This window comes from Nipponia nippon, unplaced genomic scaffold (genome assembly GCF_047370975.1).
Source record: "Nipponia nippon isolate SJK-2023a ecotype South Korea unplaced genomic scaffold, ASM4737097v1 scaffold_30, whole genome shotgun sequence".
NCBI classification, from domain to species: domain Eukaryota; kingdom Metazoa; phylum Chordata; class Aves; order Pelecaniformes; family Threskiornithidae; genus Nipponia; species Nipponia nippon.
Window position 1 is genome coordinate 3,124,523 of NW_028262348.1, and position 15,564 is coordinate 3,140,086.

The 15,564-nt window shown below is 46.6% G+C and overlaps 1 protein-coding gene across 4 annotated transcripts in view; it reads right to left on the minus strand.

The window, feature by feature from the left end:
- The window catches only part of TBX5 (T-box transcription factor 5), a 134,542-nt gene that overhangs the window by 6,948 nt on the left and 112,030 nt on the right, over positions 1–15,564 (minus strand). For all 4 annotated transcript variants that reach the window (XM_087768471.1, XM_087768469.1, XM_087768467.1 and 1 more), the window contains 2 exons: positions 13,501–13,592; positions 2,446–2,672 (listed from right to left, as the gene is read on the minus strand). In XM_087768471.1, coding sequence (XP_087624597.1) covers positions 2,446–2,672; positions 13,501–13,592 — 319 coding nt within the window. The remainder of the gene's footprint in view (positions 1–2,445; positions 2,673–13,500; positions 13,593–15,564) is intronic.

Below are 15,564 nucleotides of genomic sequence, written 5' to 3' on the forward strand. Positions count from 1 at the left end.
AAGGAGAGGCTGGAAAAGGAAGAAAAAGAGGAATATTGTAGGTAAGGTTCTTTTCCCAAGTTCAATAAAGATCCTTGCGCTGTCCTAGAAGAAAGTGCCACGCTCAGTCTGAGTTTGAGATGAAACCTTGGATCACATTCTGATTTATCTGAACGGAATTGCTCATCTCTAGTGACTTTTTTTTTTTTTAATTAATTTCACTTTGCGAAGAGCTGCTTGGCAGCTTATGTTGGCTCTCTGTTTCCCATTAACTTTATGTTTCTTTTCTTTAAGCCCTGGTGGCTGTTTTCGATTTACTAGATGCATGGGGAGGGGGAAAAAGGCACAGGGAGGGAAGCAGAGACTCAGGCTCCTGAGACATACGGGGAAGAAGCCGGTGGTATCGGACAGGACACTGCTTCTGTTTGATTAAAGCATTTGGCGGCTTTGATAAAAGGCCCTTAACTGCTTGTGCCACTCAAGCCGTCGTAGAGATAATGAGAGGCCATCAGCCACACAGACAAGGACTTGCTTTGCCAGTCTCCTGCACTTTTGCAAGGGCCACGCAGGCCAAAAGGGGCCGGGGAGCTTATTACAGGGCAGATAGTCGTCTCTTTTGTGACAATAAGAGGAAGTGAGATAATTGGGGGATTGAGGGAAGCCACCCATGGAGACACCACTTAGCGGGAATCCCAAAACTGGAAGGAAACCTCTGTTGATTCCTTATCACGTTACAATGTGGAGGCGAATGATGAATTGCCCTGCAGTGCGGGGACACGCAGCAGTCAGAGATTGTCGAAAGGGTTTGTTGCCATTTGGGCCAGCTTGTTTTGGTTGGTTTTTGCAAAGGGGAAGAGGAGCGGTGAAAGCTCAGCTCCCAGGGCAAAGGAGCACCGAGGACGGATCACAGGCTGAGGAACGCCAAGGGCGAATGGGATCTGCCTTTCCACCACCAACAGCGGGGCTTTGCAGCAACCCAGCTGTGTCCCAAAGCCTCACACCCACAGTCCCACACCAGCATGGGGGTAGCAAGGGCCACACAGTGACCTTAGGGGGCACTCTGGGAGGCCACTGCAACTCTTTATTCCCTACCTTACAGCTAGCTCAAGCCTAACGTCACCATTTCCAATCACAGCTTTGATACACAAGCACAGGGGTTGCCTGGTCAGCTGGAGGGGTCAGAAAATGATGCCTCTGTTTTCCACTGTTTGGCTTAATCTCACACCAGGAAAATATTAAGATTTATCAACTTTTTTTTTGTTTGACATGTATACTTGTACACAACACACGTGATGTTACAACATTCAGGGGCTTCACCAAGTACGTGAGGTATTTTTCCACTGCCCTTCTGCCTCATCTGCCAGCACTTCCCCGCATCCACTACCTCTGACTGTGTGTCTACACTGCGCATCCCAGAGCCCCAGGGGTTACGTTACTAAAAATAATGACATATGGCTGACTGATAGGACCGTGCAGGGAAGCAGGAAGGGATCTGCTGTGGGAGAGGCTACCGGGCTGGAGAAATTCTTGGTGTGTTCAAATGCCATGGTGCGTGCTGACTCCTGTTAGCTTTTCCTGTGCAACCTAGACTAAATCCTGAGAAAAGGGAACAGGGGTAGGCAGTAACCATCTCCTGCCCACCCCATAGGCTTGCATTCAGCCCTGGAAATTCCCTGTTTTCTTCTGAGTGTCTGGGGTGGAGCTGACCTGAGGCTTTTGCTATCTGAGTCCTGCAAGTGTTTCTGCACCTCGTCATTCCCATTGCTTTGGGAGAGGAAGGGAGAGACTGCAAACCTCTCGCTCCTGCCTAAGAACAATTATCCCATCGATATCATGGGGCTCTTCACGCCAGGACGAGCTGAGCAGTCAGTGTAAAGCCCTCACAGTTTGATCCCTCAAGCTCTGTCAAAGCAGGTCAGTCGCACCAGAGGGGAACGAACATGGATATCATGATTTTCAATCCCACGCCCCGTTCATTAGACCGAGCATTTAAGTGGAGTTGCTTGCTGCATACAGACAACTGTCTCCCAACTGTGAGACTCTTAGTCAAAAACTGTGCAAAATCCAAGCTGTCAAGGTATCTCCACTTGGAGATTAACCCTGTCTGAGGGGCTACAGAGACAGATAAGTCATCTTTATCTGCGGCACCAGCTATCTTACTGAATGTGGATTCAACGTGGGTGAAAGGTACCGCCACCCCTCCAAACAGCTTGCTCCCAGCCCAGCAGTAGACAGGAGGTTTTAGGCTAACACCGGTGAGAGGAGTTTCCCAGCCCAGGCTGGGGCAACTGCCCACCTCCAGCACACAACCCTCATCCCTTGCTCGTCCTCAAGCACCACCGTAAAGCAGACTGGGGCTGTCCAGCCTGCGGGCAAGGGGAAACATCAGAAAACAACGCTGACAGTCATGTTAGGAAGGGGAAAGGCACATAGCAAACTCTAAGCGGGGAGCAGCCAAGTCCTGACCTTTTCTCTTGGTGCAGTGGTAGATCTGGCTGTGCTCCTGGGAGATCGGGTAGGGGTTGGCAGGCGGTAGCAGGTCCTGGGAGGTGCTCGACACCCCGTTCTCGCACTGGTACTGGGAGCCCAGGTTGGAGGAGGCAGAAAGGACCCTGGTCTCACCACTGAAGGGGCTGTGATTCGAGGACACTTTTTGTCTCACTGTGCTCCTGGGAACAACCGGGTACTCTTTACTACAAGCAAAGAAACAAACAAACAAAAAAAAACACAAGGCAGAAAAGCAAACAATTAATAAATAGATCAGTGAATTAATAAATAAAGGCAGCGCATTAGTGTCACGGTGTTTGTTTAAACTTTCAGGGAAACAGAGACATCCCTCCCAGGGGACTGCAGCCCCATCACACTTTATCGGTGCAGCACTCTCTTCTATTTCACTTTCTTTTTAGTATCTTTCCCTTTAGATTCATGCCTCTTCTACCACAACTGCAATTTTACACCCATTCATCAAATAGATATATGCAGCTATAGCCAAATACACAAGACTTATATTTACATATTATGAAAGCATTTATAATTTATACACTATTTATATTGTATATGCGGATGTGCACATGCGTGTAAATAAGAACCTCGTTTCTGCCAAGCTGACTTGGAGATGGATTAAATATTTAGGTCTACTTTTTCCCCTTATGGTAGTTGTCCCCATTATTTTTCCCCAGGGTCTGCCAGGCTGGTTGTCCTGGATGGGGGGTCCCTGGACCACAGAACAAGCTCCACTCCAGAGCGCTCAGAAAAAGAGAAATAAATAAATCCCCAAGACCTGATGCACGCCAGAGCCGCACGCCTCAGCAGAGCCAGGCTGGGAGGGTGAGCGCTGATAGAAAGTCTGGTTTGTTCCCTTGCTCTGAAATCTGGTTTGAAGCAGGGATGCTTTGCCAACACTGGCTGGAAATCCCCTCTCCTACGAGACCCTACAGTGTGTTTTGGAGACATTTCTCCAAGCACATCAGCAACGTGGCTGGATGAGATTATTCCTGCTCTGCATGGGGGAGAACTGAAGCTGAGTAAGGAGTCTCAGAGACTTCAGACGAGGTGCAAGCCTCCTCCTGGGCTGTCTCCAAGACAGCTGGGTGCTCCCTGAACCCAAGGACTTGCTAAAATGCATAAAGATCAGCTAGTATAGCAGCACCTCGCAAAGAGCCACCAGGCTCAGAGCAGCCACGAACCAGAGCCCAGATTCCAACACAAGATTTCTTCTTTGAGGGTATAACCATTGGGACCAAGCTGGCTTTGAGGTATCCTACTCACCTGGCCAAAATCTTTGTGCTGGAGCAAGGACAGATCCTTAAATCCCATCAACAAGCTCACCTGGCCACTTACACATGGAGGAGGAGCACTGAATCTCCAATTACACCCCTTAGAGAGGACCTATCACTGTAGCAACTCAGACCTTATTTACAAAATTTAACAATACCAATTATATAAACCTACTCACAGCAGGGAGCTTTCATCCAAACCACTGCTGCGGTGGCTGCCAGAAACATCAGCAACCGAGCTGCAATGGAGGGGAAATTCACGCAGGAGCTCAAAACCAAATAAATGTGTCTCTTATTGTGCCACAAAAGCTTTCCAAACCCCGGGCACTGGTGGCTTGCCAAGCAGAGCCTATTCCAAAGGTGGGGTTTCTTCCCCTGGAAGCCCCACAGCTCCTCCCCGCAGGGCCGGCAGGAGCGCGGCTTTCCACCCACTTGGCCTGGCTGACCAGGCAGCTTTTCCCCAGAACTGAAGTCCAGGATGTTCACGAGAAACAAAGGAGAGACAGACTGAGAGGAAGCAGAGACTTATCCCTCAGATACACAAGACAGCAATGGTTGCTAGGGTACGTGGTGGGCTTCAGAGGACCTCTCTGCCTGGGGACACCCAGCACTAGCGTTTCCACCCCAGGAGCTCTTGCTGGAGGGCAGCTTTAGTGGCTTTTCAGGAAGGTCAAGAGCTATGGCCTTCAAACCTTCTAGGTTCTAGTGGGTCTCCCAGCACTACCAGGTCCCGGTTCTGAGCTGCCTGCTCCTGTCGTGCTCCACCTTCACACAGGGATCCTTATGGAAAGAATACCAGCATGACACCCCAAAGCTGCATCCCCACCATGTTTCCCTTCCAAGGAGACAAGCCATAGGGAGGTGATAGATGGATCTTGCCCTTAGCTCTCCTCCCTAATGAGAGGCTGCTACAGGGATTGGCTGGTTCCTTCTTCCTCAGCTCCAACACCACCACCCTCCTTCCCCCCCAAGAAATGACAGAGCCTCTTTTTTTTTTGTTTTGATTTTTTTTTTTCTTTCCCCAGTGGGGTACCTGTGAGCTACAGTGGAGGAGGAAGAGGGACATACCATGGCATGATGCCACATAGTGTTCTCTGTGGCTCTTTTGGAGGATGTAGAGATGACTGCCGTCACAGTTTCTCCCTGCTTCGGTGGCAGAAGAATTGGATGTCTCTTTGGGAGTGTCATCCTCTCCCCATTCACACATGGGATTAGATCTGCACGAGGGTTTCTTGCAGCAAATTCTCAGAGTAGCTTACCAGGGCCCCATCAACATCAGACCTTCGCTGTGTGAGGCACTACGCAGACACTAAGAAGCCATCCCCATCCCAGATGCTTCTCACTTAAATCTATACTTTCTCTGTCTCAATGGAGAGCTGAGAAGGGGAAAATTTAACAGCATGATTGTTTTTTCTTGTTAAAAAAATATTTCCTTTCCATAAAGGTGCTGTATGCCTGAAACAGCAATATTTTTACCCTGAAGTGCCAGCGCAGGTGATGTCAGGATCCCACACTCCCGTTGTGCACTGAGGACCAAATTCATTCAGACTGCATTTCCCAGGGGACACGACAGCCTCCACGGCCATAAGAGAGGACCGTGGTGCTCTGCGGGACACACGGCGGGAACGGGGAGTCACGCTGGAGAGGGAACAGGTTGGAAACACCAAGTTTCCAAACAGCAGTTCCCAGGAGGTATCGCAATGACTTCTCTCCAGACTGAAATATTTCCATTTCAGTCAAAACATGTTGGGTGTTATTTTTGCCAAAAAATCAACTATTTGAGCAGGGAGAGGAAAGAAAGTATTTTCTAGCTAAATATCTAAAATATTCTCTTGCTTTCACTTTGCCATGCTCCCATACACAAAAGCAGTTATCTCTATATTTCTACCTTTTTCTTCCTTATAGGAGCTGAGCTCTAATAGAGAGATATCTTTGGTACCTCGTCAAGCAACAGTCATCTTGAAACGTTTACGCTGTTTCCTAAGCCCACTCAACATGCAGCGTGCACAGCTACCATTTTAGTTTGTCCTTCGGTCTTTAAAAATGTATGATTTTTTTTTTTTTTTTTAGGGCCTAAAAGTCACTGTTCCCAAAATAGCTGGTTGTAATTCTGGGCCACAGTTTAATGGAATGAAAGGTTTTGTTCAGCGCTGGCACAAAATGACTGTTGTGTCCAGAAATTTTGCTGTCCAAAAAAATTGCAGTGAAGTACGGAGGGGAAAAAAAGCGTTCAAGTCTGACTTAGACTGGCAATATAGGAAATTGTCCACACAGCAAGGAAGAGACTGTTGCTCCTGGGCCAGAATGTGAGTTACAGTTTCACATGGGGGTGTTAATAGACTACATTTTTTTTGCATTAAAAATTGTAAAATTAGGGAAAAAAAAATTGGTTGGGGAAAGAATTTACAAGGAAGGAAGCTGTCATTGGTCTATTTAAAGCCTCTCGGAGGCTAATGATGAATATTCAGTTACCACAGTTGATCTATTACAATAGCAGAGGGGGACTGGGAGGAAGCGGGGAGCCGCGTTGCGCAAGGTGCTGCACAGTCTCTGCACCACCGGGCTTCCAGCTGAAGGGCCACCAGGAGAGAACGTTACTTTGATTTTCATTAGAGCTTGGGGGAAGAAATCAGGGATGAGGTCCAAGTCTATAGCGAAGGCACTCAGTCCTGAAGTCTGGACTCAGTTCTTAACACCCACCTGGCTAGATTTTTCCCAGACGCGTAGGATCGGACACCGGCTCTGCATCGCTGTTTCCTAACAGCGCAGGCATTCCTCTTTAGAGTTCATCGTATAACCCTGACCCTACAGATTAGGCCTTACAAATGAAGCCTTCCTGCATTTCCCAAGCGCTTCCATCAAAATCAGACCTCTGCCAGGTGGAATTAGCAAACTCGGCCCCGTTTTCACACCTCATGGCATCTTCCCCCTCCATTGGCCAAATGATGCCCTCATCATGACAGACTTAGGAGCTCTGTAAGACCACTTATGCCACAAATTCATACCTAGCAAGGGATTCAAAGGAGCAAATTCAAGAAGGTTTTGTAATCTCAGAGCTGGAAACCTCGTTGGCCTCTGCAAACTAATAAAAACTGTGGAAAAATTATAAATATAGACCTTCACAGAGCAGTCCACTTTCTTGCTTATCACTACGCTGTAAGAGAGTAATAGTTTTCAATGTATTTTCATGTACAAACTTGAAGTTTCCTAATGTACCCGCCAATACATAGTAAATGCAGCTGCCAGACAAAAGCCTTGTTAAAAAATCTCTTTTAAGATCCATGGTTTATAACCGGGAAGCTTCTGTGTTGAAGCATCCAACCCCTACTGGCCCCAAGTAAATTATTTTAGAAGATACTTCTGATACTTCCGCAACAAAGCATTATATGAAAGGACAAATGTTTGCCATCCTATCAGTCCTGTCCCCTCCACCAACCCAGCACCAGCGGATACAGCGGTGCAGAATCAGACCCCAATTCCAGACATGCAAATATAACTCAAAGGCATTTGGGCTTCTATTTCCCAGGCCATCAATTGTCTTTCCTGCTGAGACTCGAGAGTGGGAAAGGAATGGAAGTCAGCCATAACAGATATAGAAAGAGGAAGAGAAAAAAAGTGACTGGAATAAATATACCATCTCCCAGGAAAAAAAATAAACCAGAAAACAATTGTTAATGTGTATTCATTTCAGCTTATTTCCAGCATATTGAAATAAAATTGAACCACTCTCAAGAGACTGTCTGGAGAGTCTGAAGTGGATAAACTGCAGCAGGACAGGACTTGGTGGGAGAGGAGCTACTGAGTACTTTCTTCAGTCTTACCTCAGATCAAATATGACCTCGCTCTGCATGGGGACTGCAGGCCAGCCCCACAGAAAATGATACCCTAGACTGGATGCCTCGTAACGCAAGTCAAAATGTCCACTGAGAAATACAGGAGGCTGTTCACTGCAGCATGCTCCACCAACATATCAAATGTCCTGACCTTCTTGCCAGAATGGGAAGGGGTCCAACAACCCCGGTTTGGGTGCATGCATGGTACGTTAAAAACCAGTGCCTCCATCACTCATCTGAGCAGTGCAGCCCAAAGAGATCGCTGCAACAAACGCAAGAACCAGCAGTGAAAAGAACCACCAAGAGATCTAGAGCTATCACTATCAGGTAAATAAAAAGATAGATTCCCACAGAGAAATACTGTTGTTCATGTTGGAGTAAGAGGAACACAAGAGGAGATGGAGAAGGGATGTCGGCCAACAGAGATAGCATCAGCATCCATTCATGCCGGGCTGAGCTTCTGCAGGTCAGGCCCTGCTAAACAGACCCCCTGAAGAAGCAGCAATGGAGGAAATTGCAGCTCTCGTGTGTTTCTTCAACTGACTTTCTGCTTTAAAAGATGTTTCCACTGGGGCTTTGACCAGGAAACTTTCCTCAGGGATGTTTGCTGGAGGAAAACATCATCTCTCCAACAGATGTTATAACTCTAAGTCTGACACTGAAAATGTTTCAGACAGCATGTGGCTCTTGGGAGATTTCAGTGACAGAACATGGGAAATGAAAGTGGATGTAAAGATGCAATGAGAAGAAGCAAGGAGAGTGAGGTCATTTGCAGTGGACCGAGATCTACTTGCGTTAGTCAGACCAGTGCCTATCAGTCCAGCGTGACATTGGCATGCCAGGGTAGACAACCCTCTTGGATTCTAGAGGCTCATCCATTTATTCTACTGGCACCCCAAACTGCAGAGTCTTCTCTGTTATGCCAGCTCTGAATCATGGTACTGATTTCATGTCCTTGGTGTCTGGCCCAGTTTCTGTTCTCGGTTACACCAGGAAATCTTTGGAATAATTCCTTTGGAGCCAGGAAGGTTACTGTGGATTAATGCCAAAGGCAGCAAACTATGGCTTGTGATCTTTGACAGAGAAAACATATACATAACATCGAACTACGCTGCCACTCTTCTTTGTAAAGTGGATCATTCTGGATCTTTGTCTCACTTTGAAAGGGCCCAGGATACCCATCAAGGGAGCTAAAAGCCACCCTTTCACATAATCATCTTTCCTCTCAAAAGCTTTCCCAATAAGAAGCTTCAAGGACTAAATTGCATTAATTTGAATGAACAGTAAATAGGGCCTGAGATTTCCAGAAGCTCTTCAGCACCCGTAATAACTGCTGAAGACAATGGGAGTTGCAGATGATCAGCAAAAATTGGTTAAAGGGTTTAACAGAATTGCTCTTTTACAGTGCTCTAGCCCCAGACCCACAAACACTTCTCCCCTGCTGCCTTTTGGCAGTCACAGATTTAAAAAAAAAATAAAAATAAAAATAAAAGCTACGGCTTGCATGCAACCCCCCAAATCACCCAATAGCTATAGTTTATTAGTACAGCTCCATTGACTCCCATGCACGGGGAATTTTAAGGGCAAACTCCTACACTGGCATCTGCAACACAGATCTCATCGTCTCTCTGCATAAGCTTCACCCTCTGCGGATTTCTAACCCTTGCTCTTGCTCTCCACACCAAATTCCTCTTGGTACAGGCAGCAGTTCTAAGCGGAGACAAAAGGAATTTTTGAAGTACCAAGAGGCAAGAGATCCAAAAGCAATACTTTGCCTAAAATTCCCAGCATCATGACTACATAATTTTTACCTGATTTATGTTTTTCAATTGCAGCATGACCACAGGATACAGATGCAGTATAACTCACAGCCCTCTACACATTTTCCTCTAGTGTGTGTTCCTTTTTCTTTTTTTTGATTTTTTTTTTTTAATCAAGGAAATAACAAACTTGATCTCATGCTCAGAAACTTGAAAACTTTAAGAAAAACTGTTCTCCCAGAGCACTCATCCTGCCAAAGAGATTGCCAAAGGGGTCCCGTGTGTCTCAGGAAAGAAAGGCAGTGGGGGAACGTGAACGTGTATCAAAAGTCTGTGTTCGCTGGAGTTTGGATCTCTCTGGAGCTCGTGGCTATTCTTTTTGAATGAAATCATCTGCTGCTGAAAGGCTTAATATCACTACTGAATGAAGTTTTCTACCTGGACAGACTTATTAACTTTTCTTCTGGGAAATAGGAGGAGAAAAACCAACACGGAGGCCTTGCGAAGGAGAAAGCCACGGAGCGGGATGGACTCACAAAGACATCCCCATCCACCCTGCAAAGCTCCTGTCCCCAGAGGCCACTCGGGCCAATGCGTTGCTCTTGCTTGGCCAGAGCACACAGAGGCAAGCAGAGATGGAGGGAGAGTCCTCAATGAGGCACCCGAGACCTCGCTCTGAGCTCACTCTTGGCATTGGAAGTTGTCTTTCTTCCTTGCTTTGTCTTTCTTCCTCTCAGTCCCTACCGTTTGCCAAGGGTAGGTGTTCAATGGATGAATCATCAGGCCAAGTCTCCACTGGCACCTAGACCTACTTCTACTTCATCCCACTGCAAGACCTGCTCTGAGGTGAGTGAAATCATTTTGGACCCAGCAAACTGGTGTCCCTCCCATCCTCTGACAACCAAAGGTGCAAGATCACCAGAGCTGGCCAGATGACAATTCTTTCTATTAGGATGGACTTTCTCTCATGTAATTTTAGCTGTTTAAAAGGCAGGCATCTGCTCTAAGTCAGTCATTCAGACTCTGCAGGTGAGACAGGCAGAGGGAGGGCTCCTCACCCACCCTGCCATCCACGGGGTGAGCTCTCAAAGGAAAGCATCTTTGCTCTCTGAAAGTGCCTATGACTCTCTGCTTCACGCAGAGGGAGCCTAGACAGCAGCCCAGCCTGGGGACGCTGCTTTTAGGCGGCATCTTCAACCACCACGCGCCTACTCCCACCTGATCCGAGCCCCACGCAACACATTAGGACCTGCAGGTTTAGTGCTGGAAGCACATCTCCACCAGGGCTCAGGCCTCCAAGGCTGCTCCAAGGCGCGCGAGCATAGAGGGTGAACAGAAGGACATGTTTGGCCATAGCTGGGGCCAGCTTTCCCCAAAAACGGGATGCCAGAAGCCAGCTCACGCACCCGGTTGGATCAGCGCTGCGTCTCAGCCTTGGCTGCTGGGGTTTGCTTCTCCCAGGGCTGCTTTCAGCTAGGAGATGCCCATCTGCAATAGCCTTATGCAGGGAATTAAGAAACATTTGAATTTTAAATAAAGAAAACATAGAGGTGCCAAGGCTTTCCTCAGCATGAAAAATTCATTCCCTCCATGGCTACACCAGTTAATGAGATGATCAGTGACCTGATGAATGTCAGGTCACCAGCTTCCAGTACAAAAGGCTGTGCGCTGTTTTAAAAAAGTGTGGTTTTTCCAGCTACTTTTTTTCTACAATGAAGGAATAGCACTAAAAATATGTCCCACCACATTCTCCAGAAGCATCAATAGACATCGCTCCCCTAAAGCCAAGATAGACTTACTTATACCTGCCAGCTGGGGAGCGGGTCCATCACTGGGGAACAACTTCACTACATGTGCACACACACACATACATACATTTATATATTAAAATATATTTTTATATATATTTAATTATATTTTAATATATATTTATATGTTAAACCTATATAAACCCACAAAGGTAGGTCATACTTCTCTAACATACTCAATCCTGAATGGCTCTGTATCTTATATATGCAATTTATCTTTTATATATACACAATTTATTTTATATATGTTTTCATATAGTTATATACATAATTTTGTATATATTCAGATATATATTAAAAAACCCACAAAGGTGGGTGCATATTTGCCTAATATTTTCAACCTTGAATGGGTCTTTATTTTACTATAATAATCTTATCCTGCTCTCCCTTAAAAAAAGGATATCTTTGTAAAGGTACACGGTCATTTCTATGCTATCAGTACAGCGGATAAGTTATTAAGGAAGTGAGCATCAGAAATTATCCTGTAAAGCTGACGTTGTGGATTTTAACCCTTTCGACCCTACCAAGTGTCTGAGCGGGTGTATTTATATATTCCAAGTGTTTCTGTTCACTGTATCATCGACTACGACCGCAGGACCACATAAAAATGCCAAGCAATTTTTAGCACAAGCTCAGCATGGCTAGATGCCATGCTCTTCATATGGCATGAAGCCCTTCTAATAGTCCTCACTGTTTTACCTCCTCCCTCCCGCTCCAAAAAAACCCACGATGAATGTAAACCTTCAAATCTTTCCATTGACCGTAATGAAAGGGTAGTTTAGCACCAAAAATGTGCGGAGGACATCGTTACTCAAGTTCCAGTAGAGGCTGGGAGGCTGGCACGGGAAGGAGGGGGGAAAAAGCTATTTCAAGTGGTAGTGCACCCATAAATAAATAAATATTGACATATTATGCCAGGATCTGTGCTGTCGTTGGAAAGGGCAGGCAAGGAACACAGGGCACATTCAGAAGACCACAGAGATGATTTAGATTGAGTAAGTGTTATATATACATTTATATATACATATATTGGCTTTTCTGGGTCTGAGCCTGAAAATGTTTGTACACAGGAGTACATTTGCCCGTTTGAGTAGGGTTACGGATGTAAGCGCTCGCAGGATTACAGGCATTATTTGTTGCCCGCTGGCGCGATTTGCACGTCTACGGAGAGCCACGCTCAGGTCACCAACTATGGCAACCAGAAGAGATTCCTGCATCTGCACTCCAGCCTGCAGCGACCACCTACAGCTGGCTCCCGGGCGGGCGGCAGAGAGAGCCCTCCCAGCAGAAGGTCACAACACAGGTCCCTACAGCCCCCCACGGAGAGCCAGCTCTGCTGGTCCCAGAGAACAAGGGATCTGAGTCACTCCTGCCCTCCTGGATGGAAAATGCTATATTGAGCATCTACATCTGTCTTAGGTATAATCATGGGTATGGCAGGGTTCCTGCAAAACATTTGCACCAGGAAGCAACTTGACACATAGACGAAGTTGCAAGTGAAGTGAAAGGCATGAAGTTAATTACCGGCAGGACCTGACATTTAGAAAAGGACTTTAAACAGGATTTTTAAACAGGATTTTGGCTTGATTTTCAGCTTAAGTACTTACATCCAAAACTGAGATTCAAAAAGACCTCTTCAGCCACCTGGCCCTGGAGATCCCAACATTTTCTAATACCTTCCTTCTTCAACCTGAAGCCACCACATCTATGCTGCTGCTGCTCTGCACATCCAGAACCGACCAGGCAAACACTCCCCTCCTGCCAAATACCCTCCGAAAGCCAGAAACCAGCACAACACAGGTCTCCACACCAAGATCTCCAGAGGCTTCTGGAGCATCCTTAACAAACCTGCTCCCAGAACACCACTGTGAGCTTTGTTTTTTTAAGCACTGCCACCTGGGGAGAAAAACACCCAACAGCTCTTCTTCAGTAGCCTGATGACCAGAGCTTCTCAGAACTAGTCCAAGTCTCTTGTTGCTTGGAACAGGTTTAAGCCCACATGCAGCCACAGAGATATCTATTTAGCACAAAGACAGAGGTTGTTGTGGATGGGGACATGTCAGAAAGAAATACGAGGTCCCTGCGGCCAAGAGGACAACCCACAAGTGAGATCCTGCCTCTGTAACCCAGTAGTTAAGGCATTCACCTCGGAATGGGAAGTCCTGGATTTTGGCCCCACGTCCTGATGATATTTCAACAGCTTGACGTAAAATGCACAAGCAGATGCCAAAGAAGGCACTGCCACTAAGTCCCAGCTTAGCTCAAGCCACAAGTAACATGCAAAGCGAAGCTCAGACGGCTCTCACGGTCCTGAGTGGGTCCCCGCAGCAGAGGCAGGCCTTACCTCTGCATCCTGGACATCCTGTGGAGCTCCATGTCGTCGCTGCCGCGGAAACCTTTCGCAAAGGGGTTGTTCTCAATCTTTAACTGGGTGATCTGAAAGGGAGGAAATGCAATGGGTTCATCGCAAGTCCAAGGCATGGCCTGGGAGAGAGGGGATATTGTTTATTAAACCCAAGCCAACAGGGATGTGGGGGAAAACATAGCTTTCAGGAACTCAAGTCATCCTTCAGCTCAGGCATTGACCACTCCAGATGGACCTTCCTCTAGATCTCTCCACTGGAAAAATATCTCCTGTCAACAACCTCTCGCCTCTCTCAGGCTTGTCCCATAACTAACACGTGGGACTGCACACAAACACAAATTTCTCTCTGGAGGAACTCTGCTTTCTTAAAGTTACTTACTTTCTTTTTGCTGTCAGGACAGAAAGGGCTGCACTGACCAGAGGACCAGGGACAAAAGTCATGTTACCTGAACAATACCCACCAACACTAACAAGTATTTTCTCATCAATGTGTAGCCATGACTGAAACCTTACCTCTCAGACCCTGGATCCTCTCACTCAGACTAGTAAAGCTCACCCTTTCTGCATTTCAGACCATCTAAAGGCGCTCCAGGTGCTCTGTATCTGACATCCTTCCCCAACCAGCCCCACACCTGTAAGCACTGCATGGCCTAACTACCTAAGGTACTTGGAGGGCAACTCCACCTCTGGCCATCGTGCCCCAGAGGAACATTTGTCTCCCCATTAATTCTAGAAGGAATTAAGAAGGAGTAGTTTGCTCACTTAGTTGGCTAGCTTCAGCATCTAAAGTTTGCTGGGATGAATCCCCCTCGGACTCCTAATTTTGGTCCTCTTACAACATCTAAGTTAAACATCTAAAGCAGCTGCCGTACAGAACATACCCTTATCCAAAGCAACTGTGTTGCTCAAAGAGGCGCAATCCTCTCCTTCGCGTACTTCTCCTGAGGGCTTACGTGAGTAGGTTTTTCTCAAGCCAGAGGTGGTCATTTAAGCAAATATTAACTGTGGACCAACAACACCCTCAAATGTTCTGCTGGTCTTGTACAAACTCACTCTGCCATGCCAAATTTGATGCAAATGCTTTGGTGTCTTTGCAGAGCAGGACTGAGTCTGGATCAGGTGTGCTCTAGCTGCAATGCCCTAATATTCAGGCAGAAGAGGCAACAGTTCCCCTCCTTCTCTTTCTCCATCACTGCCTGGCAGTCCGAGCCCTCAGCCAGGAGTCAGGAGAGCCACTTGCACCTGCCCAGGAGCAGAGACAACCTGCGTTTGCCATTGGAGAAACTTCATGCGCTCACCGCATTTTATGGAAACGCTGTCCTTCCTTCCCGTTGAACGCTGGCCAACGGGAAGGAAAGAGCTCGAGATTAACGGCGGGAGAGCAGAGAGAGGTTCGTGTTCACCCAGTCAAGCACATGCAACTGAACCCACCTCTTTGCCAAAATTCAAAGAGAAAAATCTGGCTGAGCTAGTGTCAATAGCAAACCCCGCCAGGTGTCTGCACAACCAGATTATTTTGCTGTTTTCTCGTCTTATAGCATATTTTTTTCCAAAGACCATTTGTTTATTTGTCATTTTTGCCTAATTCAGCCCCAAATCTCACACAAAGACCCCATCACCCCTACACTTGTCCCCATGGGCATTCCCATTAAATAAGGACCTAATTTAGTCCATAAACAGGGCGGTGCCCTTTTTTTGTCACGCATTTCAGATTTCAAAGAGAAGGGTGAACAAACAATCTATTTGGTCCAATTTGCCATTTCAGACATTCTCTAGCAGTAAAGCAGCGGCATGTTTTATAATTAAAAGCCCTGAATAATTAGACAACCAGCTGTGTATTTTGCAAAGAAACTGCCTATCGGTTTCCACTGAAGAAGTGGTGACACTTCTATAATGAATAATAGGCATTATTCAACTTTTTGAATGTTTCTACGCAGTTTGCCTTCTGAAGCACACTAAATGTACGAGTTGTCCTCGCTTGCCGAACCCAATGGCAATATTTGCTTGCATAAGTGAAGTCCTTCACTGAGCGAGGATTTACAG